The sequence below is a fragment of the Clinocottus analis genome, unplaced genomic scaffold (assembly GCF_023055335.1).
Source record: "Clinocottus analis isolate CAN_PGR_092001 unplaced genomic scaffold, fCliAna1.0.p SCAF_20, whole genome shotgun sequence".
NCBI classification, from domain to species: domain Eukaryota; kingdom Metazoa; phylum Chordata; class Actinopteri; order Perciformes; family Cottidae; genus Clinocottus; species Clinocottus analis.
In genome coordinates, this window is record NW_027175932.1 from 6,115,054 (window position 1) to 6,141,291 (window position 26,238).

Here is a 26,238-nt window from a genome sequence, read left to right on the forward strand (position 1 = left end):
CTCCATCTCACTATCTCTCTATCTCTCTATCGCTAATCATCCACATGGAAAGAGCTCGCTAAACTTTTGTTTTCTAGTCATCAACCTGCAAGTTCCCATGAATAACATCAACATGTCACAGACTCTGGGGAAGTTAGCGTTACCTGTCTGCTCCAGGAACCACGTCTAACTGGCAACTCCACACAAACAAACACACACACACACCAAATTGACTACCATGTATGTATCCCCAATGGCAGTGACCAATTTAATTTCATGCTCTAAACATCTGCATCCGTGTCAGACAAAGGAGCGAGGAAGAGGCCTCATTGATCCATGGGGTCTGGGACCAGCTGCCAACAGGGCATAGCATTGATGAATATTAAATAGGCCTGCATTAATATGCATGGGATTCTTCAGAGTTGTCTAGACGTGACAGGGTGGCTCCGGTTTCGGGTCGGGATGCCACCAAACTGCTGCCAGTCGTCTCTCCAAATAATTTGTAAAAGTGCCATTTTGTTTGCGAGAGCTCACGTGTTTGCATGTGTGCGCCCGAGTATTGGTGAGTGCTCTCTGGATGAGTGTCTGTGCATTTCAGTCCCTTGGTGTGTGGTCTGATCCAGGATTAGTGGGAGGGGTGTGTGTGGAGGTGTGGTGCTCAGTGGGACGGCAACTGAAAGCTGGAAAGGAAGAGGCGACACATTCTAATGTGGCCAAATCTGCCTGAAATCCCCCTCGAGGACCACTACACCGTCTGCGACACACACACACACACTCTCACCTCAGCAGATAAAAACATCCATGGATTTAAAAAAGGTACGAACTGACAGGTAAAGATATGTATACGCATACGGTTCACTGGCTTTACACAAGCACACACAGAGCCTAAAACAAATGGATCAACCTAAACTACACAGATACCATCCGATGACACACACACACACACACACACACACACACACACACACACACACACAGTGACACCTATCCAGCCCCCTGTGGTGCCTTAGCATGGGCTCCCCAGCCCACATGTAATCAAGTCAGGCAGTGACTTAGTGAAATTGCATTAGCTACACTTTCATGGGTTTGATGAGAAACAGGTTTGATCCTGAGATGAATTCCGGCCCTTCCCAGATTTAGGCAGGAAAGGAGCGAACGTGTGATGCCTTCTTTAACACACTCCGACGTCTCGTGGGACCGGAGTGTGTCTGTATGCATCTGCGAGTGTGTCAGAGGGAATGAGATGAGGACATCCAGAGAGGCGGGCAAAGGAACAGTCATAATCCCTAATTTACAAGTGGTTTGAATTTCCTTTGTGTCCACAATCTTAACGTGTGTGCCCGTATGGGAACAAGGAAACAGAAGTCCAAACACTCTGGATTCCCAATTTGAGGATTTGAGTGTATACATGCATTACCACATATATAGCAACAGATGATAATTAAACTTACTTTTGTATTTTAAGCCTTTGTATTTTCATCTGTAAAGCACTTTCTAAGTGCTGTTCTTTTTCTTTTCTTTTTTTTAAAAGCAGTATATCTTAAATTTGCTTGCTATCATCTCTCCATGAAAATGTATTCGGATAAAATTCTAATATTGAGATATAATTTTTAACAGAATAAATATTCAGACAAGTTACAAAAAAAAATGGTATTAACAGTTTCTAACATGTCTATTTGCCAAAAATCAATCTTTGTTATACACAATATATTAATTAGTATTGGTCCATAAAACATTGCTCTTTCAAATATTCCGTCCTGCAAACGAACACCGAGCTGCGTTTGTTTTTTCCAGATGATAAAAGACGCCTTTTGTTCGCTCGAGCTACATTCTGATTGTCACTGGCAGGAGGGCAGCTGTGTGATGAGTAATAATTGAGGCACAATCACGACCCACACTCTCACACAACGTAGGCTCACAAAAGTGAAAACAACGTGCTGTGCTGGTTATAGACAGCACAATTTAACATCAAAATACCAAGTGTGATTGTGATGGGTAGGATTCTACAATATCTGCAATTCTCCACATTATGTACAGTCACTGAAGGCCGACAAAGAAGATGGAGGGGGGGCTCTTTCATTGAATTGAGGCTTCTAATCTGTGCTGTTAGCCAGCACTGCACATGTCATGCTAAATTGTACAAACAAAAAGCAACATATATAATAATCCAATTTTCAACTTCAATGGCCTAATGTGTCTGTAGCCGCTACGCTTTGAAAATTAGTTTGGTAATGATCAAATCAGGTAATATCCATTGTATACAATTCGGACACATTTAAACGTGCGTGCGTGCGTGCGTGCGTGCGTGCGTGCGTGCGTGCGTGCGTGCGTGCGTGCGTGCGTGCGTGCGTGCGTGCAAAAGAATCAGGTTGGCAGTGGGCTGCCAATTCACCGAGATGAAACCTGTCGATCTAATAAGAACGATTTCCGTGTCAATAATGTATGACTCTCTGGTCAATTCCGGGCATCCCATTCCACTCAGACTGTCTTCATGTCTGATTAGGTCTTAATGAGATCCTTCTATTATTAAAATTAATTTGATGGGATGGTATTTGCTGCACCACCAACCAGCTGATCAAACCCATTCCTTGGGCGAGAATAAACGTTATGAATAAATAATAGTATAAATAAATTTAGGTGTAAATTGAGTTGGATTAATTATTAAAAGTCTCGCTGTGGCATACAATGTGTCTCCGTGGTCTTGAGTTTAATGAATGCACATCTGTCAGTGGTGGGAGGACAATAATGCACTCCGGTAACAGAATTGGTATTAATTGTGCAGAATGTCTCTTTTAAAACATGATGAAGAGTCATCCTGTCAAGTCATGGGGGGTTTGCTTGTCTTTCAAATTTCAGCAAAGACACTTCAGTATCAAGCAGTTGGCAAGGAGTGGCAAAGTTGAGAAAAAATAAATGATGCACTCCAATGCTTACAAAATAAAATAAAATCTACATGAACCTCGAATATACATCTTTATAGACACAGTTCGAGGGAGGGGGGAGCATCAACCCGCTCACTCGAATCACGAATGGTTCAAAAACACCCTTTCCTTTTCAGCCGGGGTCTCTTGAATCGGTCAACCGGAACAAAGAATTACGCCGGAGTGATTGAGTACATGCACGTGAGTGTATGTGTGAGTGGATAAAGACCAAGAAACCCCAAGTGTCATTACATCTTTGATTGGACCCAGCAGGGAATCAGGCAGCACATTGCACACGCTATTCTTTACCGCAAGAACCTGTTGCATGCTGGGAGAGCGAAAGGTGGGCGTTCCTCTGTCTGGCTACCATTGAAGCTGCTACTGTGCTGGTGCCATTGTCTCTACAGCCTCATGTCCCACATGCCCTTTTTCCATCCTTCCTTCCCTCACTCACTCCCTCCCTTCCTTTTTTTTATCGGTTCATCCCTCCATCTTCTCCAATCAGCAGGTCTGAGATTAAAAGTAAACACAGAAGTGACAGTCAAAGCCGCCAATAATGACAACACGATCGCTGAATAAAATTAGCCTCAGGTCGGGAAGACACACGGAGCTCTTCCTCTCTGAGTAAATGTACTGCACTGTGTAAACTATTACAACCTTGTTTTTGTCTCCTCCTGTTGTCCTCTGCATCTCTCCGTCACTTCTATTCTTCCTGCTTCAACTTCCTCACAGCATTAAATGTCTGCCTTATCAACAGGGTCCTCATCCTGGTGTCATGTGGAAATCTCAGCACACTAACTTAGACTGTATTTTGATCTGAGAAGGTCATAGTGAGGGAAAGAGTTTACATTTTGATTATGTGACAATATGCTTCCCTATAGCTTGCAGACATTGGCCATATCTTGGGTTTAGAATGTGCTTCCTGTTTCTAATCTATTGGAGTTGCAAGGCCATCGCAGCACGGATGGAATAAGTGAAAGAGACACGCACGGATGTGTCTAATGTGAATGTGCTTTGGTTAATGCCGGAGTAATTTTGGGTGACATCCAGTTTCCCTCCTGCGCTCCAGCAGGTGTTGCCGGCTTGTGTTTGGATAATCATCTGTGATTCACATTTTGTCTTGAAGTGGAGAGCAACAATTACTTAATGAATTGAGAAACAGTGCACAAAGTGCAGCGTAGGAGCGTCCCTTTTGTAGAAAACGTTTTTGAGAAGCTTTAGGAGGCGCACAAACGCAAGACAGCAAGCGCGTCGATAATCATATTACGGTTCTCGTGTACTTCTGGATTATTTTAACCTTTCATGCCGGTAAAGCCCCAATTGAATTTGAGTCAAATTCTGGCAACTCACACTGCATTTTCCACACTGTCTCTAATTTCAATACCGGAGCTACTGTAATGCAATCGCTGGTCCCACAGCAGATGAAACACCACATTTACATCTGTGCATGTGTCTTGAGAGAGGGGAATCGTACCTCTCTAATGTTTTAACCAATCAACACCTCGCTGAAATCTATGTACGAGCAAATTCAACACGATTAGCCCAAGCGAACACACACTAAATAAATAGTGAAAGCGAGGACATCTGCAGGAGTGTGTGTACCTGTTTTCCACAATATGCAGAGCCGCTCCAGATTTGCTTTCATGCTGAACACAAATAAAGGCTTTTCACAGTAATGGCCTGTCAGGTACCAGCGGTAGCTTGCATTTTTATCTACAGACCCAGTTATGTTGCTGCTGGAACAAAGCGATTCATAAAAGGTCTGGCACCGGAGCAAGAGGGGAAACATGTCACTTTCTAATGGCATTCCTGCAGGGCGCAGAACTCAGGCGGAGACTCGCTTACAACGTGCCCGTCAATTACAGCATGTCGGACATGTCAGATATGACATAACTTGGCGTGCATACTTCATGTAGTGTCCACACTCACACCTAGCCACGATGAAAGTCCTCATCACTCATTGATGTGAGACTTTTCTACATCACTCAGCTTCAAGGGTACTGTTATACGAGGAATAATGGACAATTAAAGGACAACTTTAAAAAATAAAACGATGAACGTGAGGGTATTCAATACATAGACAGCATGTTTTTTAACATGTAAATGTATCTTTTTTTCCATCTTCCTTCAGCTGTAAGATATGGCATGACCAGGTATGTCTTAAAGTTTCAGAAAATGTTCCTGTCTTGTTTTTATAAACATATTTTCTAAATTCTCTTCACGCAGAAAAAAAAGGTTTTGAACACAAGATTACCAATATTATATTGAATTTCATCTGCTCAAAAGAGTTCTGGAAGAGAAATATAAGGTTTATCGAAAATAGTAAATCATTTGTATTTTTCCTTCAGTCTAAATTTGGTTAAAAAGGAAATCCTGTCAGTAAAAGTAGTTTTGTACACATCACCCTTGGGGTATATTATGTCGTCTTTCTTTGATAACCATATTTCTCTAAACATTGGACAAATAAGTATTTATTTGACATTTACTTACGCTGGTTTATGTGTTCATACAAAACATTTAATTGAATTTGCTTATGATCTGTTTTTGAAGTGTTATTGAGTGCTGAGACACCTACACATTCACACACAAAGTTATTACAATTTTAATCTGCAAATAGCAAAGAGCAAGAGAAAATTAACACCAGCAAAGAAAGGTGAGCACGAATCATTGCTTGACAGAGCAAGAAAGCAATAAATAAATATGCAGGGCATTAAACATGGAAAAGTAGGTGTCTTTGACTTTCCAGCGCCATAATCCTATAATAATTGATTTATTCACCGACAGAGTTGAGCTCTAGCTAAAGCTCTGTTATGAATATGATAAATCATAATTGCAAGGTCAGTGGAAGTCAAGTATTGATCACTCGACAAGATGAGTGAACAACCATTATCCTTGAATTCTGACAACGAATGAAGAGAAAGAATTATTGGAAGAGGATTAATTGAAATGGCAAATTAGCGATTTTACAATAAACTCGTCTGAAAGTGCTTCTTTGGCGTAGAGCGAGATCAGACCTGGAAAGTGTCGGCTAGATTTCTCTAGCGTCTATTTAAATGGGGATGTTGTGGGTGGGTGGGGAAGTCGGTGACGGTGACGGTTCTTCAAAAGCCACCTCTAATGACCTCATCATCAGTCTGAACTGAATGTCTCCCAAATGTAATTTGTTCAACCCCAAAGCGATGATTATGCCCAGTTTAGCCAAAGTGTGTAACATCCCCCGGCAGGAACCGGCTGTTTACTCGTTCACTTCTGTCAAAACATGGCGACCAACGTCTGCGAACCCCACCCCTGATATCCCTCCATCACCTCCACCGAGGTCTCCCACGAGACATTTTTTTCCATTTGCACCTCTTCTCGCCTCCCCTCCCCATCGAGGTGTAGGAAATCAGCTCGACAAGGAACACCACTTCGGGTCGCCCCCCAGCAGCCACTCTCTTCCTCCACTTCTTCACCCTCCCCTCCCTCCTCCTCTCCCTCTCATGGGAACATGATGCTATTATACATAAACAAGAACTCCCTAATGCAGCGCAGGCCTTTTTCCCTCTACCTCAGACTGAGCATTCGGTGTATAAAGTGTGGGCAGAGAGAGAGAGAGAGAGAGAGAGAGAGAGAGAGAGAGAGAGAGAGAGAGAGACAGAGAGAGAGAGAGAGAGAGAGAGAGAGAGAGAGAGACGTTTGAACCTATATTGTTGATCGGGGACTCGGCCAGACGGCTCTTTCGCCGCAAGAACAAGGCCATTTGAACATCAAAAGGAAAACAGGGAATGTGTGAAATAGATTTGGAAGTCAGGCGATTGTGAATACATCTTTGGAGTTGAGTGAGGTCAGAGGTGGGAGAGAGTTGGGAATGGGAGTCTTATGTACGTGCCTTCAGGCGAAAGGGGAAGTCAGAAGTGTGTATGTTTGTTTACGCGAATATCCAGGCAAGCGTGGGGAGGCGGGGGGAGTTGCTTCAATTGTGCCTCAGGGCAAGGCAATATCACACAATACATAATGAACGGCTGCGACACAAAGAGAGATAACAAAAAAATAATTAAAAAAAGGGCTGTAAATGCATTACTAACTCGGCATGGTGCATTGTTTATTGGGAAATATTCACACTTCAACTTCCAAATGACCACTGGAGCACTTTGAGTCATCCTCTGCCTACACACACGCGATAGCGAGGCAATCAAAAGACGGGGAGGGGGGCGTGTTCGCGAGACATGTGGAGGAATATAGGGGCACGGTAACACATCTACAGCTGGAAAAGTGTTATTTTCATAATTTATTCATAGGGAACGTGATTGAATCTGGATGGGGTTCTGTGATTCTAGAGTAGTGATTCGCCGAGGATGCAAACACACCCGCAGACCCTCCGTACATATTTCCAGAGACAGCTGAGGAACTGCTCTCTATATATATATATGAACCCTTTACACATGCTCTAGCTGGCGGTCTCACTACATACGTTCCGAAATACATTCCAGATGCAGCTGCATATGGAGCTGTAATAAAGTCCTTAGATGAAGCATTGGATTAATTGAAGCGTTGGAGACGTGCTCCAATGGAGAAGGCAAGCAATTAAGTCCCCCTGCGTGTCTGCCTGCATATGGGAGGCACGTGACTCACGCCGTCTCTGTAGCATGTGTGTAATGATATATGGCGAACACTCAAGAGACATACATTACAGATATTACAGATTAATTACAAACCCATTACAGATATGTGGCTCCGGGTCGGTTAAAAAACCATTACACGTTCTATATAAACCACTGCTGCTCTGATTCTTACTTAAAGATCTGAGAAATGGAACAAAGAGAAAAACTTGACATCTGGTAACCTCTCAAACATAAAAACATTATTTTTTACCAGTATGTCGTATCATTCATAAAAGTGCAGCGAATACAGTGAAGGCGTCTGCAAAAACTGCAGCAACGTCTGTACTTCTGACTTTGTACTCTATTTAGTGCATTTTCTTTCCTTTGTTAACGGTGCATAGCTGGATTTAAAACCAGCAATCAAACTCTTATTTCCGAGACTATGTTGGTGAGCATCTGAGTTAATAACTATATTGACTTGAAGCAGACCGTTGCGGGGGGAAAAAAAGAGTTTAGGAAACTCCAAGCGGAGAGACACACATGACTAAGCTTTAAGTGTTGAGTAATCCCACAGCCAGAAGAACTCATCAACTCAATCTCTCGTTTCTAACTCTTTTGCTCCCCCTCTCTCCCTCTGTCCCTCCCACCCTACAGTTAGTTTAATTTGAAGAGAGAGGAAAAAGTCCCTTTCCACACCGTCTCAGTACATATTTTTCTAATTTCTTCCTTCAGAAATCTCTTAATGGCTTCTTCGCTGGACCCTGATGAAAACAATGACTTTTAACCTTCCCTTTCCCCTTCCTCGCCCACCTCCCTCCCCCTCAGTCCTCTCCCTCCATCACAGTCGACTTATTTCACTTTCTAAATGATTTCTTACTCCTTCAATCTCTTTGCAGCCATTCAGGCCCCGGCCCGGGCTCGTGGCCGGTGCTACACATTGTGACAGGTGAAATGAAAGCCCAGAGAAATCTCATCTTCTTATAAACGCTTCGAGGCATTCAATGTGCCAGTCAAAAAAAATATTTTTTTTCCCTTTTCCTGAGACGCCGACAGATGGAAGAAGAAAAAAAGAGAGCTGTTATTTGAAGACCATTTGGGGGTTTTCTTTATCCACAGTTAATCAATGCTGTTCTTTTTGGTGCCGGAGGGGTGGGAGGAACTGAGGCAGTACATTTTGCATACATTTACAGACAGCTACTGTATATACTCTATAAGTGTTTGAACCTCCATCTGCATTGGAATGTCCTCTAGCGTTGTCAGTCAAGTCATTCCTTTGCTTATTTCTAAGCTAAATACTAAGAGAAGCCTAATTAATACTATATTAGGTAAATCGGTAACATTAAGTAGTCATAATTAGTTCAACAGATATTGTCAAAGGATCAGATATGGAGTAGTTTCAGGCTCTGTCCATCTCCCACCTTTTTCTATTTCATCCAATCAACGCCAATAGGAGCTCGGTGTGAAAAAAAAAGAATAGTAGCGGACAAACAGCGCTGTCAGGCACTGCTGATTGAAACCTCAAGGTCGCAGACAGAGAAACGGAGAGCGAGGAGAGACACGGCAGAAGTAGGAGCTGGATCACAGCACCGACTCTCCAGGGTCTGGCTGGGCAGCGCGCTCGCTGTGCTATTTTGTGTGCGCGTGAGAGAGAGGTTTTCAAGGCCTCTCTCTGTAGGCTGGGTTCTGCAAAGTCACCCTGCTCTCCGCCTCTCGCCAGTCTCCATTGGCGTTTTCCTCTCTGCGATCCCGTTGTGTGCCTTTCATTTTTTCAAGTGGAACTTCTCGACCTGCAACATGCCCTTTTCCTATCCGGGCCTTTTGTTACGCTGCTCCCTCATGCTCTCATTCCACCTTTCCAAATCCCTCCATCGAGTCTCTGGCTGGAGCCGTCCACATCCCGCCGCCTCCATCTTAGCCACACAAGACCAAACCACCCTCACCTCCATCCACCTTTTTTATATCCTGCTGCCATTCAAAGGAAGACATCTTTTCATAGAACTCACGACTCATTTATCCGTCTGCACTTACCCTTTTTTTCCCCTGCATGTTCAGAAAGCTCGAAGGTCTCTCTTTTTTCGACTTAGATCTCCTCTCACTCGACCCCTACACCTATAGCCTCTCTCCCTTTTTTTCATCCTTCCACACGACCTTCGCTTTGTGTTCCAGCTGCTCTTTTCTCTCCTGCTTTATCCACCACACACCTCAAACCCTGCCCCAATTTATTCTCGTTGCTCTGTCGGCTTTTACTTTCCCTTTTTTTTCACTCTTCTGTCAATACTTTTCACGCCGTCTGCTCCTTCATCTCTCTCTCTCCCTTTGTTCATCTCACTATCCTTCCATCCGTCTTCACTTCTCCAATCCAGCTGTTCAGGAGTCTTCCGTATTTTCTCTCTCCTCCCTTTCTCAGTTCATCCCTCTTTCCCCCGTCCTCACCTTGTAATTCGCCACTCTTGCTGTAGAGTTCTCGCCTCTGCTCTCTCAAGTAGGCACTCATGCTGATGGCATGGGAAGAAGATTCAAACCTGTGAAACACACAAAAGCTTCAGCACACAATGTAACAAAAAAATATATTTACAATGAGCAATGGCCTTGGGCCTGAGAGAACCCCTTTAAGTATCCTAAAATATAGTTTTGGTCATTTAAGACTTTAAAATGTAAGACTTCTCTTATATATAGGATCATGGATTATTATTATTATTATATTATTTTTATTATAAGTTTGGTGTAGCACTTGCAAAGAATGGGATCCTTACTTGAAGAGCGACTGCTTAGCACGCTGCGGTTTTTTCTTGGAAAAAAAGGCAGCGAACTCACTGCCAGTGCTGGCATAAGAGAGTTGAGCCGACGGCTCTGTGGCACTGCGGCTGTTCTTGACGTCCAGATACTCCATAAGCAGAACCTAAAACAGCAAGCAGAGCACAAGGTCAAAAGCTGAAAAGCAGAAATCATTATGGGAGATTGTCCTTCAGCCAGGTCACGGGTCCACGTCTCCGTGCACACACTAAGTGCAAACTTAGTGCTTCTGTGTAAGACATGTCTGTTTTGGCTTTTTCTGCAAACAATTTAAAAAAGAAAAAACATTTTAAATGACGAATAAAAGAAAGTATAATAACAATATTTTTGTTATAAATTCATATTAAGCACCGTTTGTTGATGACACTTCGCTTTTAAGTTCGTAAAGCGAATTGGGTCACGGTCGAGTAGGTCCAATAGAATATTACAAAGTCACGAGTAATAGGTCCACTGACACATAATGTGGTATTTCAAAGCACAAACATCACAAAGTGCAAAACATCAATCTCAATTATAAGTTGACTTAATAGTGTAAAGCCATTCGCCGAGGTTACTTTAATGTTAGTCCCTCATTTATCACATTCATAAGCTTCCTGGTATTACACCTTCGATAATGTTACAGTACTCAGGCTTATTAATGACTTCAAAGCTCCCACAGAATCATATCCTGTAAGCTCAGCCCGCCTGCTCTGTTCACTTATCAACTTATTCATGAGTACCTTTTTTTAACTAGAAGGCCTTTGTGCAGCAGGTCTACTTCTAGAAGTATAGGTAAAAACATAAAAATACCCACATTTACATACATTAACTATCGGGTTATGTTCATATTTTGTTGAGCTCGCTGCAAAACAAGCTGAAACCACGAGTTGCTCTCAGTCATGTTGAAGAAATAATGTCGCTGTGTGGAACTCAGTACGGTTCCTTTGCCGTGTTCAAATAAAACTGTTTGGATCATCAGCATTATTTGACCTAATCTCTATCCAGAGTCACTTCAATTATATTTGTATATCCATTTTGCACTGCTTTCTATTTCTTCGCAGTTCTTGGGCCACATTTGTGCTACAAGCATTCAGTTGACATTACATTTCATTGTTTTGTTCCAAGAGTATTTTGCTGAGTTATTCTTTTATTTTCATATTGAATCCCCTTGTTCAGCAGAGATACAGATCTAGCAGATCAGAATTGGACAGCCCGAGCAGCAGGTTTTGTATTCAGCGTGACTCGTAGTATCACAATCTATGGCAGTAACCCGTCCAATACACCAAGCCAATCCTGAAAAACAAAAGAAAATCAAAACTTTGAGATAGAAAAAGGCCACTGACATGACTGGGTCCTTCTCGCCATGAAAACTTTGTCGACCTTATCCCTGATCTGTCGACATGATCCATGGTGAAATCCATCAACGTCTTATCCTGCTTCATAAAAATCTTATCAACTTCTAACAATAGCCGAGGACAAGCACGGTGAAACTGTGGCCAGACAGAGAAAGTGAACTTCCTCTACTCGATCATCTGTTGCTCTCATTGGCTCTCATTTTTCAAAATCTCTTCGTGCTTCATCATCTTTCATTTCTCACATTTCTATTTTCTCCCTCTTGCTCCGTCTTCCCGATTTCATCCTCCCCTTTCTCTCGTTCGCGCCCTTCTTCATTCCTCTCCCCGTGTGAATACATATGTTCTAAAATAGCCTCCCATATCTAATAGCTTCATAATTTAGGAGGGCCATTTAGCCTGTGTGTGTCTAATTCTGAGGCGCTGTGTGGGTCAGCCCAGAATGGGACAGGAGTAATGGCCAAGCAGATGGAGATCCATCCCGACCATAATGATGTAATTAACGCTGCGGAGAGCTACCCCCATCATGCATGGGAAAGCCATGCTAGCGCCGACCGTAATTTGAGTGCACACGCTCGAACTTTCATGCAAATGCACAGCCATTAAAAAGAATAATACGTCCTGTATCATATTGAGGGTGGAGGTTTCAATAGCTTACTACAAAAAAAAGTCAATATTGAATGAATTTCTCCAACTTAAAATGGTTGTAATTCAATGTTTAATAAGACTGGCGACAGCGACTGGCCATGAATGTAAATACGCAAGTTCAACACACACACACACACACACACACACACACACACACACACACACACACACACACAATCTCCGACCACACGTGTAATTACTCTTGAACATACGTTCCCACATCACAGGCAGCGGTGGAGGCCATCACACGTGCCCTCTCCAACTGGCAACACCAGGGCATCCACTTGCCACTAGCCTCATGCAGCAGCTAATCCTATCAGTGTATTAATTACTAATGATGAGCTGATGGAGCGAAAACCCCACTTGCTTGCAAGCTAACGCCCAAGTAGACTTAATGAAATGCCAGCACTGGGCTGATGAAGGGGCTCCGACCCTACTTAAATTGCATTAGCCCAGAGACAGAGTGAACTTTGGAGGCAATTAGCTGGACTGCTAAGAGAGAGAAAGATAGAGGAAGAGAGGGATGCGAGGCATAAAGTAACACAGAAGGAGAGCTAAAGTTTGAGTTGTGGAGAATAGAAAGAGCAAGGGATTAGAGGTGTGGAGCGAACACTGAACGGAATGCTTAAGAGAAAAATCTGGGAGACAAAGAGAGAACCCAGGTTAAATAACCAGTTGTTGCTGATTTAACACCGTAAAATGGAAGTTAAAAAAGAGACTCGGTTTCCCGACATCTGCGACTAATTCTGGCAACAGCGATCTTTCTGAGTTAATATGAGCCAAAGTCATCTCCACCTGTCGGCTGTTCTATTTAAATACATTCCACGGAATTAATATGAGCGAACTACTACCTCCACATGTCACCAGTAAGCTGCAATCATCCACACTACACTCGTTAGCTTCTATTTAATATGAACAAGGCACAACTAACTGTAGTTTCCTAGCATCACACGTTCCAAATATAGCAGGGAGCTACAAACGCATGAAAAAAAGATCTACTAAATGTTGCACCATTGGCGATAGTCTTTCATTAAAGTTGTATGCATTGTAATAATGTGCTGCAACTGCATTTATATGGACACAACATGGATTTTTTTACAAAATGAACATGGCTGAGAAATATTAAATAGGATATTTGCTCGGTTTAACACAAAATGTTATCCCTACTTTGTGTGGATTATTGTCCTTCTATTACTGTACTTCTATATGGTACTGCTAATCACGAATAGCAACAATGGCGCAGTCCCATCATATCACCTGCATGTACTGTACTCGTCCCCGTAAGACAATCTCCGTTTCTTCCTTCCTCCTCCCTCTAACCCATCAGGTCAAGCATATGAAATCTCATTAAAACTGCTATTACTCATGCACTGAAGAGACCTAGATCCTATTACTGTCACCTGTGTATGACCGCACGGCTCATCAGTGGGGCGCACGAAGGAAGTGGCAAAGAGGTGTCAAAAATAAGGACAAGCAGGAAAATCAGGAATTAGTAAAAGGAAATGTATTATACTTATGGAAAAAAAACATTACGTGAGGGAATTGTATTAAAAAAGATATGACACTAAAAGATGAAATTAGACGTAAGCAAAACTGTAATCAGGAGACAATGGGGACACAAAAGGCAGAGACAAAGGGAAAACAAAGTTTGTCATCAAAACAGCCCCCATACAGACATGACCAAAATAAACAAATTCAATGGTTGACGAAACAATTATCAAAGCTCAGTTACAAATAAAAACATATCTAATTCAGTATCAGCACGGAGTATTGATACGTCTGACGTAACTGGCTCGGACATAAGAGGAAACAAACGGCATTGTAGGTAGAACCAGATAAAAAGTAATGTCTCTCTCCATATTTCCTTCTGTTTGAACAGGTCAAACATCTTAGCAACTTAGCAACAACTACAGTAGAGATGGATCACAGTATCTCCATGCTTCATTAGTTCAGTGAATTTCCAACAGGAGAGGAGGAAACAAACTGCTTGAATTCCCCTCTCCACCCCCCCCCCCCAAAAAAAACAAATCAATATTCATCTGAACCTGTGGAACAATGGATGAAAAGAAGGTTGGTATGTACAGATGTGAATAATCAGGCTCCAATGTGTGTTTGGGTGCTCGTGTGTGTGTGTGAGTGGGCGAACATGCAAAACTCACATCTCTTTCAAGAGCTCTCCGTACAAAGACAATCATTTCCACCACCAACTATTCAATGTAATTCTATCAACCAACCAATCAACCTTGTCCGCCACTTGAATGTCTTGGGTCTCGTCCCAAATTTGAATCAGTCTCCTGCACTACTGAGTGCCAACTTCTATTAAAAATAAAAAATGAGAAAAATAAAAGCTACTGCAAAGTCGGTCTTTGTAATTCCTCATCAGCACTCTCATTTCTTTCTTCCAAACCAAATGTCCTGATGTCACTCTGAAAGTGTATCCTCATCCTCCATTCTGTCCATTAGGGCCCTAACACCCAACACATCAGTGCAATTAGGAGAGCACCACTTAAAGCTCTGCAGGTGAACACTTGTCATTGGATGAACTCTGCAGTCAATAGGCGAAAATTGACGAAATAAATATCACTTCATTTTCTCTTCGCTTGTTTTCCCCCTCTGTTTCTTATTAAGTCATCATCTATCTCGACGCTTCTCAAGGCTTTATTGAAATCGGCTGTTTTCCCTTTAAATCCCTTGGCTGGTGTCTTGTCACAAAACATATTGACGGATATCCCTCGCTGCTAGCTTGAAGTTAAAGCCCAGGGTGTCCTTGGCCGTCAAAGAAAGTGTTCTTCATACAGCCTGTATTGATTGTGTTCCAGAAACTTCAACAACCTTCACAAGTTCTGACAGAGCTCCGGCCACAACTACTCCCGCAGCACTGAGCTGTCGCTAACCAGTGGGGGTTCCCACCTGGAGCGTGCCGCATCAAGTCGATCTTTTGAAGGCTATCTTGTTGACGAGGGAGGGAAGGATGTGCCCGCCTGTTCACTGGAACCCATTTCATTCCTCTCGGTGTCCTTGCCGCGCATCCAGCATGTTTCTTTTTCAGTGTGAAAACATTTCTGAGTGTATTTATTGATTGAAACAAAGAGGGAGGAGGAAAAGAAGGGGAAGCGTTTGTGGTGATGAATGTTGTTTCTATGGATACTATCCATTAAAATAGCATGGAATATGATGAAAGGGCAATAATTACTCAAAATGTTTTATCTGAATCTCAAAAGAGAAGACAACACTGAATAAACATACATTATCAACTATTCACCATAATTGCTTTAAATGATGGGTAAACTCTACCGCTATGGTATCCTTCAAGTTCAAAGTCACTTTTCTCTGTTGTTGCTATCTAAGACTGTAGTGAATAGCCTTCATCTGCTGACTTATATTAATTGTAACCATAGAGTGAATGCATCTAAGCATGTGCCATACAAACCCTTTGACTTTATTTATTTAATCGTCAAAACAGCACCTTGTTTCGCTGAATATGTGACAATATTAATGTAACCGTCTACAGACAAAACTAAGCTGCTGGCTCGTCCCTGAAATAATACATGTTGATGTTTCTGAGCATTTGCTGTGGAGGACATGATAGTGTGTACTCTTTTGCAACAAGGCCATTAAGTGTAAGTCAAGGAAATGATTGCAAAAACACACATGAGCAGTTGATTAAGTCTACAGGTCTCCAGTGATTTGATGTAGTTAATATATGTGGAGGGGAGGGAGGAGGGAATGGGAGACAAGAGACTTTACCATCGAGATGGTAGACTTCACTGCGCTCTGGCAATATGTAAATATGACAGCGCTTTGGAAGGCAGAATAAATGTGACACATTGATTAAAATGTTGGGCGAGAACAACGTAGCGATGTCTGTGCTTCATATCTAATTAAAAGAGATCATTGTCTTCTGGCTGCTCTCTGGCAGTTCAGTTCGCCTCGTTTTCACTCCGTTGATGAGCCGATAGAAGGCAGTGCATATTTAAGCCACTATGGATATAGTTTTGTCTTGGCTACTCTATTACAATGAAAGGATTCATGAGGTAAATTTCAAAGTCAAGGGGGCGACTAAATATTTAAGAAAAACAGAGCGGGAAGAGGAATGAGATCAGAACCACGTAAAAACAAGAAATAATATTAGAATGTTCTGTTAAAGACAGATGGAAGCACTGTGTTAAAGAAATCCTCAAAGCCCCGAAAAAAACACAGTACCAAAGTGAGAAAGGAATCTGGAAACTGGTTAGTGCCACCAAGCGAATTCTAACGCAGAGACAGGTGCCCACATGTCAAATTTCATTCCTTATTTTGAAACCCAGACATCAAAAAAGCTTTTTTATCTCTGGCTACGGTAGAAAATGTTAATATATACGCAGGTTCCAGTTCTGTGACGACGCGTCTTGTGATTTAAAAATCAGTTCCGTCACGAGGCAGATAGCCAGCATCTATCCATATTTTTGAATGCGGGCTCAAAGTCCCTTGTCTGCAGAGAGGAAGCCACTCATTAAAAGTGTGATTTGCACTCTGGTCACACACTCGCGGCAGACAACGGACACGGCAAGCAGTCACCCAGTCACACATCCTTGCAATGTGCGCAAATGCCGAGCTAATTAACAAACTTGCACGCCTCAAACTGAACGTCCGACAAGGTCAAGGGGTGATGAACGACAGTAGGCAGTGAGACTTTGTGGCAAATATACATTAAATAACACTCCCACTGGGTGATCTTAATGAAGAATTCAAAAAGAGGTTTACAGACTGTGATCTTTTATGAACTGCGTTACCCAATTACCTGAAAACGTATTGTGACTTTTATCTTGTTAATGATTAAAAGGAAACTTGTGGATTTTCTTTCTTGGCACTTGATGTTGTTTTGACAAACATTTCACATTAAACTTGCCAAGCTGACAGACCGTCAGATGCGACCATATTGAGGTTTAAAAGGAAAGAGAAGCACATTAATCATTTTTGGATACACAAAAATCCCAGTCACTGTGTTGTATGCTTTGAAGAACTAGAAAGTTTCGGATGGAAAAGGGAAAAGGCAATCATGGATACAGGGAACAGAGTGGCAAAGGCATGCATGGGTGTACACTTAGAAATGTAAATTCAATAATGGTGTGAATAATCAATAGATATACTCACACATATTCTACAAAAAGCAGAAGATTGGGAAGTAAGCTCAAAACACTCCTTCCAGCATCAATACCGCTGATTATCATCCAGCCTTCTATGCTTTGAGAATCAATACTTTCACACTTAAATTAACAGCAGAAGCATCCGCGGCATTTCTGAACGAGGATTAGAACCATTACATGAATCTTGACTTTCAAAGCTTCTTTGCTTACTCCCCAATCTAAGCCTACTGAGCCTCAATCGTACGTTGACGAACGGCAAATCTCTGCCAAGGCCTTCTAACTGGGTTCACCCTGTGTTTCTCTCGGCTCTTGCATCTGTCTGCTGGTATGTCATGTGGAAAGGTCAACTTGGTATCTCCACTTCTCAAAGTGGGGGAGGAAAAAAAAAAAAAAAGTAGAAAAAACACCTACCAAGAGGTTTCTGCACATGTCAAATATGTGAACTGCAGTATGTAAGAGGTGCAAGACAGGCAGGGATTGCAATGATTTCACTGTGAAAAGAGGCAAAAGCATAGTCTGCTTCTGTTCAAGCCGTCATACCAATTATAAAAGTATCACTATTCATTATTATTCTGGATGCAATAGTGATTTACTGTTAAGATAGTTGAAGTAGAACTTAAGATATGATGAGGGACTAACAAAGATCGTATGCAAACTTTGACCAATGTTGAGGTTCCTGCCCCTTTGGGGGGTTTTAAGAGGTGAGATAAGGACTCCGCATCCTATAAACTTTAACAGAGCTTCTGTGGGAGCTGTAGGAATTTAAATTCTGTGATTCTCTCATTGCTGATATGCGAGTCTCTCAGACAGAGTGGGCTAAACGAAGGGGGTGAAGCGGAGTGTGGGAGTTGGCAGAGAAAAAGAAAGCAAGATAATGAGATGAAGAAGGAAATTACATGGAGCAGGAGGGCTATGCGCAAGGTATTGGGAAATTGAGAGACTACAATACAGATACAGCAGGGATGATGCTGAAGAAAGAAGGAGCGAGGGGAAATGGAGAGCGGCAGAGAAAGGCGAAAGAACAAGCAAGAGATGAGAGAAATGGCAAGAGGGAGGGTGGGATGGACGAGGCCTTTCATATCGATACAATCGGTCAGGAAATAATAACACGAGTGAGTGAATAAGAAAACCTCATTTCACGTAATGAGTATTCTAATCAAGAGATTACATTATCTCACATCGCAGAGACGGGTGAGAGTGAAGCCCCTGGCAACGAGGTGTTGGCAGTGAGCGCATGCTGGGGAATGGCTTAATGCCTTCTGTAACTGCATTGAGCACATGCCTATGCACAATCACACCCTCGGAAATACATGTACTGTACACACTGAAACACTCTGAAGCCATGCATGCCGGCTAGGGGGGAAACATCCACTTATTGGAAGAAGACAAGCTGGAGTGTGAGTTAGAAATAGATAGGCTTTCAATTTATATTTCACTAGGCAACAGCACTCTGTCAGTCTATTCATTTTTTTTTGTTTTATGATGAGTAAAAACACTGCAGAGAAAGAACTGACCTTGCCATGCATAACCATGACAACAATCAAAGCGTTCGGGAGAAAGTACAGCAGGAAGCAAATTTGACTGTACTTTCCAAGAGAGCTGCAAAAAAGATCAAAATCAAGTTCCTAAGAAGACGGTTCTCATCCATCTTGTGTTTATACTGTACATCTATATGTCTATATACTGTACATCTAAGTCGTGGGTGAGAAATGCCAGTTCAAATTAAGTAAGAAGTACCTTATCCTCTAAAATAAATTCAGGCTGGTTAAAATGTGGCTATACACATGAGAAATACTTCAGAAAATGTGATAAATTAAACATTACACAACTCCCAAGGAAGCAGCAGAAGGGAAAAGGCTGTTTTCTACACACAGAGGCAGACACACATACATACACACACACACATACACCGATGGGAGCAACTACTGCCACAGAATTTCCTCCATGATTCGCCATAGGTCAGCTCAACAGCTGCTGGTCCCCTCAGCCAATCAAACAGGAGCAGGGGGCAAGAACCCAGCATAAATACACGCCAATTAAAAGAACCTTAAATTAATGCAAGCAATCAAGCTTCCCCTGTCTCTTTCTCCGGCTACTTCTTGCTGACAGATTGAATGCCATCCATCACATCACTGCCAGTTTCTCAACTGATTAATTTACCAGAAGAGAAGGTGAATTAAATCAATGTTTTAAGACAAGTGCTGGGTGGAAAATAAATCAATGACAAACAAATCTCCATGGCGGTGGATGAAAAACAAAATCCTGGGGGTTTGCCAGCAAGGGAAGGCAAAACAAACAACAAGGTGCAGTGCTGCCATATGGCCCTACTCTTAAGCAATAATGTCTAATGAACACAATAACAGAATAATGCCAAACATCAAAGTCGACTTGATGCATAATTCCTAAAAGTTATTGCTCACAGAGATGTCATTTTAATATAATCTTCTGGACTAGGAGACTTTATTTTGGGTGTTCTCGGACCTTATATAATTTCCCCAAACAGACCACGAACATTTGATTCCTGTATAATCTTTATACCGGTTGCTGTTTAACACTTATTTGACATTTATGGTCTTCTTAATGCTCCAGGCATATCAACACTGGTCTATTACTGTTGCTCATGTCTGACCTGTAGCACTGTCTGGATCTTGGCAGAGACGTCGGCCTGCTCGTAGAGTTTGATTCCCTCTTCGTAGGCGCCGGTCGGGCCCTGCACCGCGATCCGCTGCAGGTGGGCCAACACCACGCTGTGAGCCTGGGCCACCGCCTTGAACTTATCAAAGAGCAGCTCCAGCAGATCCAGCAGCAGCCTGTAGAGGGAGCCAGAGAGAGCGGAAAGGGAGGGCAAAGATGAGAAACAGAGAGTGTGGAGTGGGGGGGAGGAGAGGAGGAGGAGAGGGGAAAGGTGGGAGTTTTCCACTTTTGGAATCCATTCATTTGGTAAGGCAGCACAACATTCACTTGACAGTTTATTAGTTATGAAATTACACTACTTCTACGGTAAATAATTTAGCCTCAGCTTTCTTTAAGAAGAAAACAGAAAGCCACAAAGGAATTTGGCCCCTGTTTTAATATAAGCCGGTAAACAGTACAGTTAACAGAATTTATTTTCACATCACAAGCAAAGACTATAAAAAGCCTCCACACCCCACAGTATTGCCAATTTAAAACAGCAGAGAAACACTGAGGATCATTGTAAACGGCATCCAAATGATTTAGAACAACACAGTCCATACATGTTGTTTTGCATCTTCACTGCCACCAGAAAGACGAATAGAGATACATTCTACTAAATTATTCTTATTTCACCATATTTACCGACACAATAATGGTAATTGTAAAAGTGCTCTATGAATAAATATGACTTGAAAAACAAAACTATAGTTGTCCTGAAAGTAAATAAGCAAAATAACAAATAGCTACAGATAATCTTCCCACAAATCACTACTGAGTGCGTTTCACATTTACACCAATTAGGGTGTTTCAGTTACCCTTTTCCATTCTCATTCTGCATTCAGCACATACTCACAGCTATTTCTCCGACAGTAATAATCCAGCGCCGGAGCCGGCTATGAGAGAAAGTAGTGAGCAGCACGAACTGGACTCAAATGCTACTCTCATTAGTTCTAAATGGCTCTGGCTGAAGAAGAGAGCACAGCCAAAACCAAAAAGACCTTCCACTTGATCTGAGTGCTACGCTCTGGATTGGAAACTCTTCGTCACTTCATCTACACTAATGCTTTCATGCAGACTTTGCTGTCCCTGCGCAAGGACAAAGCTTTCAAAGTAAAGAGGGAACACAGGTTACATTAGTCGAGTTGGAATGAGTACCCGGTTCACCCATGCTAGAGAGTGCCCACTTTATTTTAGTGGAGTTATACTACAGTTAAATAAATACAACCACACTTTGTTTGTCTGACACCGGTCATTCAGTACTCTCGCCTGGCTTTTTTAAATGAGTCGAGACCTTCTTTATACTTTTTTCGATGTGACTACAGCTCAAAAGTTCAAAACATTGTCAATTCATGGTCCAAGATGGAGCCATATTTATATCCATCTTTCTTTTCTAGACAGCTGAAGTATTCTAACACAGATCTAACTGAATGTCGCCTGCTGATAAAACATTAACAGTTATTATAAGCCAGAAGTACAGCTAACCAGAATAAAAGTTTACGCTTCCATACCAAAGAAGCTGAGACAAAAGCAAGTATATGCTATCTATTAAGCATACTCAAAAGCACCTGAGAGCCTTCATTAATACTTTGTCAATACAAATAAATTCTGTAAGAAAAGAATACATGCTAAAAAGTTTTGTGAAGTGGCCAAGGTTTCCTGGGAAGGTATCGGAATAATGTAGAGGAAAGATGGATGCTTCACTAGGGGGCATTTTGGTTGGCTGTCTGTCACTACACTGGCAGTGGCTGCAAGTAAATGTTATTAATGGAGAGGAAAGCAGGCACAAATCACTATGAGCTATAACTCGGAGAACGGAAGATGTTCGTGAGACGAAGAGAGGAGGTGCGAAATGCCAGCGAGTCTCCCTCTCTCTCTCTATGTGTCTCTCTCTCTCTCTCTCTCTCTCTCTCTCTCTCTCTCTCTCTCTCTCTCTCTCTCTCTCTCTCCCTCTCTCTCTCCCTCTCTCCCTCTCTCCCTCTCTCCCTCTCTTTCCCTCTCTCCCTCTCTCTCCCTCTCGCTCTCTCCCTCCCCCTCTCTCTCCCTCCCTCCCTCTCTCTCCTTCTCTCTCCCCCTCTCTCCCCCTCTCGGCTCTATAAACAGATTCACAGTGAACACAAACTTTCAGAATATGACAAACAATTCCTGGTCATATATTTATACATTTTGTGGGCACACACAAAATGTATGGCTCTGACCTCGTCACCAATTCTTTTCATTTCAAAGCTCCACCGTACCTCCCACCTTACTAACACAAAGACACACACACACACACACACACATAAAGTGTGGACAGTCTACTCCTCATTTTCTACCCCTGGAGGCCATCTTAATCCATATTGTCTGTTCTTTGAGGCCTCACTACTCATTTCCCCTCAGGATCGAAGCTTACACACGTTGCTGATGAACAGTTGGAGGAGACAGCGGGGAGCAGACACGTCTACGCACAGTCCCTGTGTGTGTATGTGTGTGTCATTATTACAATAGTGTCCAAATTAAATTATCATTGGGTTGGTTGTCAGCCACATAAATGACAAAGGGGCCTGCAGAGTGTTTAAAGAACCAGTTTTTAAATATTAAATATGCCAGGTCATCCTGCTGTCATACACAAGTCCACAGAGTAGAAACACATCAAACAAATTTGTCCCTCAGACGTTTCCAAAGACTACTCTACTGAACAGGCAGAAGAAGAAATCTGTATAAAAGAGACAAGCAATTTATCTTGTGATCAATGTGCTTTTCTTGTTTTTAAATTGGATTTAAAATACTTTGTATTAATGTGTTTTGGTCATTCAAGCAGTTCTTCACTTTAAATCAGCTTGCTTTCTAAGGGATTCAGATTGGATTCTGAATTTCTTCTCCACTAAAAGCAAAAAGCCAAAAAGAAATAAGCCTCTTTTTTTTTGTCATGCAAAATGAAGAAAAAGTTCAACAAGACTGCTTTGATGTAAATTAAATTGAACTACTCACAGATCAGTGGTGCGTGATAATAACTTTGCTGCATGGAGTGGGAACCTGTATGGAGTATCTTACTGAAAGTAAAAACTAGTAAAAGGAGTTGAAAATAAAAAATGTCTTCACTGTGGCTGATCACAGAGGAAACAAAACGAGACCATAAACCTCCAAGAGTAAGCCACAGAGCGCCATACAGGCTGTAAAGTGCTTAAGTGTTGCCTGCTAGTCTGCAGTGCGATAAAACATAGTGTGTAATATGCAAGACCATTGTTCCCTACAAGTGGTACACTGGTTGGAGTTTCCATAGCAACAAGCCACAGCTTTAAATTAAAGTGAACATAGGCAGAACTAGGTGTGTATGCATCCAAGATCACACACAAACACACACACAAACACACACCTCTAAGTGTTCACCCAAATGCGAATGCTCTGACACGAATACGGCGTTAAGCACTCACACACGCACACACAGGAAGGCAATTTTAAAACAATCTGTAAGGAGTGGAGCTGGCAATGAGCTACAAGGTGGCCTGTTACATTGAGGTCAGATGAGATTCAGCAGGCAACCGGAGAGGGAAGGCAGACGAGGCCGGAGAGAACATCCCTGACAGAAAACAAGACGTTCCTCTTAAATGGTTCGGGATCAGTGGACTGAGACCTGTGTTTCCCAAGTCTGCCCACTGTATAAGTCTGCAGGAGCTGGTGTGACTGCTTTTAAAATGTAGCAGTCTTCTACGGCAGGTGTGAAGTTGTTTGTGTGTGTATATAACCATGACTTGTCTAGGTTTAAAGCAGCAGAGAATCTGTTTTCATGGTCTAAGGCGGGTGTGCCTCCAGTCCTAGTCTTTACCGTGTTTCATACCTGGTTGACTGTCTGACTATGAACGCCCTGGGACTGCATTCACAACATGTTGTCTCCTGCCCTCACTGTCAGCTGCAAACAAACCTAAAAGACTACCTGCGTGTTAATGAGTCAAAAACAACTGGTGACCAGTCCAAGACATATCAGCAGTTATAAACTGCTGTACTGTGTTAGTAAGAACACACTTTATCAACCACAGGAGAGATTTACCACCTTGTACTTAATGACACTCTGGATCTGAGTTTAATGTGAAAACTATAACAACAGAATAATTAGTAGAAAGGTTGCTTTAATAAAAACTCTTGCCTACAGGTGACAGCTTTATTAAGGTATTTTTCAGCAGTCGCTTCATGGCGCTGTTTACACTGTAAACATTGCTGATTGTCCTAATTATTTTCTAACAGGCAGGCATTATCATTTCAAAAATATGTCCAAAGAACTGCTTATAGCTTCCTCTTCGTGGTTAAGTCTCCACACTCAGGAAGCCAATACATTTTAACATAGTGTCTTCTTCTATCAGTATGTGTTTCCTCATCCTGCCCGTCTCATAATTACTGTACCTTGGCTGGCTCTCCTGGGCCAAGTTTTCTCCTCTCTGGTATGCGTGGTCCGCTATCTGGGTGGTGGACCTCTTGACGATCTGTTTCAGCTCAGGCTCCAGCCGCTCCATTATGGCTTTGATGGTCTCAGGGATTTTCTTCAACTTGGCCAGAGCCTTAAGAAAAAGGACGACCAAGAGAAACAGTTCACTTGAAGCAAGAGATGAAATAACAACACGGAACACGCGAGTGGATGTAACAGAGCGGAGGTGAAGAAATTGACTGATTCACAGTGTTTGTGGCGTTCACGAATCTACCTTGATGAGGATGCCCATGAACTCAGCACTGTTCTCCTCTGGATCCACCTCAGGGAGGTCCGCTTGGTTCAAGTCCCGCACGTCCAGCTGCAGCTCACGCACTGAAGTATAAAGATACACATCATTTAGGACGTGAATTCAAAAATATTTACAGTCATAGCGATTCAATTATTTTTTTAAATGGATTGTTATAAAAAGACAATTAGAAAAAAAAACACTTGAAAACTAATTGTTGTCCATTTCCTTGATGTTGGGGGTTTTGAGCCATTGTGCTTCAAGACTGAAGACAATGTCCTTGGAGAAACAACTCAAATTTCGATAAATTTTAGAATCCTGGAAGCTTTTTTTGTAAAAAAAAAAAAAAAAAAAGATTTTAAAAAGATATTACAGCTTTAATTACAAAAATATACGATATGTTCCTCTTGTAAATGCACACACCTGCACCTATCCTGTTATCCTCCCCCATTCATGCTATTTCCATCTGACTTAGCCACATTAGCAGCTAAATTGAGAGTGACAGCATGGAATGATGCTCTAATTTCCATTAGATAGGGCCTTCCAAATCCCCATCAAAGCGTGTTAAGAGAGTTAATGTTTATGGCAAGTTAATGGACTTTGGGTGTATTTCCTCTTTTCCCTCATTCCAACTGGAGTTTGTGTAATAATTATGACAATTACTAGCGACAAATGAGGTGCTCTAACGCTATTAGCCAAAATGGCAAGCTAGGCCGTTGATGGAAGCCGGATGATGTGTCGTGATCACAGTTTGTTATCATGATGGTGCGTAGGTACTTATCACCTGGCTCTAGCTAATCACCAGTGTTCTCTTTGCATAATGCAGGATGCCATGGTTAAGCTTTTACCTTTAGGCCAAAGTGTGGATAAATTTAACCAATATGTATTATGAATTTGTGGTGATTTGTAACATTCGATTGTGTTTAAGGTCATAACAGGAACATTCATGGTGATGGGCTGAACTCAGTGATGATGACAGTTGTACTCAAGGTCACATAAGCCTTCAGTGAAGTAAGAGCGAAACAGATAGAGAACAATAGAGAGAACTTCATTAGTTTAATTAAACTACCATTTGATAGAAATAAATGTGTTGGCCGCATCTTTTCTTTTCAGGGAAACCTTGCTCTTCAGGATCATTTGCTAAGATCGAACTTGATTTATACTGAGGGGATTAGTAAGGTAACAAGGCAGCAGCAGCAGCAATAAGCCAATATGTTTGTTGCGACTGAGCGGTATGCACAGGACGGCGTACGGTTTGCACGGCATTGACAGAGCCGAGAAGAAACTGTGAGTCGCTAACTTAGAACGCCAAGAGTGGGCGGTGAAAAAAGTGCCAGGCTTAATATAAAAACTCAGAAACACCAAGGGAACACCAAGTTATTGCAGGATTAACTTTTTTCATTATCTTTGTTTGCGTTCCTCTGTTCTCTGCCTGGGAGGAATGCAGTGCTGACTCTACGCCCCAGCAACCAAGGGAGGATTCATACATTTCTGAATAC

At 42.1% G+C, this 26,238-nt stretch overlaps 1 protein-coding gene across 1 annotated transcript in view; it reads right to left on the reverse strand.

Annotated features, from left to right (window-relative positions):
* exoc4 (exocyst complex component 4) overlaps positions 1-26,238 on the reverse strand; it is a 102,453-nt gene that overhangs the window by 67,205 nt on the left and 9,010 nt on the right. Inside the window, exons 6-10 of the mRNA XM_068586867.1 lie at positions 24,725-24,825; positions 24,429-24,583; positions 20,008-20,188; positions 10,234-10,379; positions 9,914-10,002 (exon numbers count right to left, since the gene is read on the reverse strand). Coding sequence (XP_068442968.1) covers positions 9,914-10,002; positions 10,234-10,379; positions 20,008-20,188; positions 24,429-24,583; positions 24,725-24,825 — 672 coding nt within the window. The remainder of the gene's footprint in view (positions 1-9,913; positions 10,003-10,233; positions 10,380-20,007; positions 20,189-24,428; positions 24,584-24,724; positions 24,826-26,238) is intronic.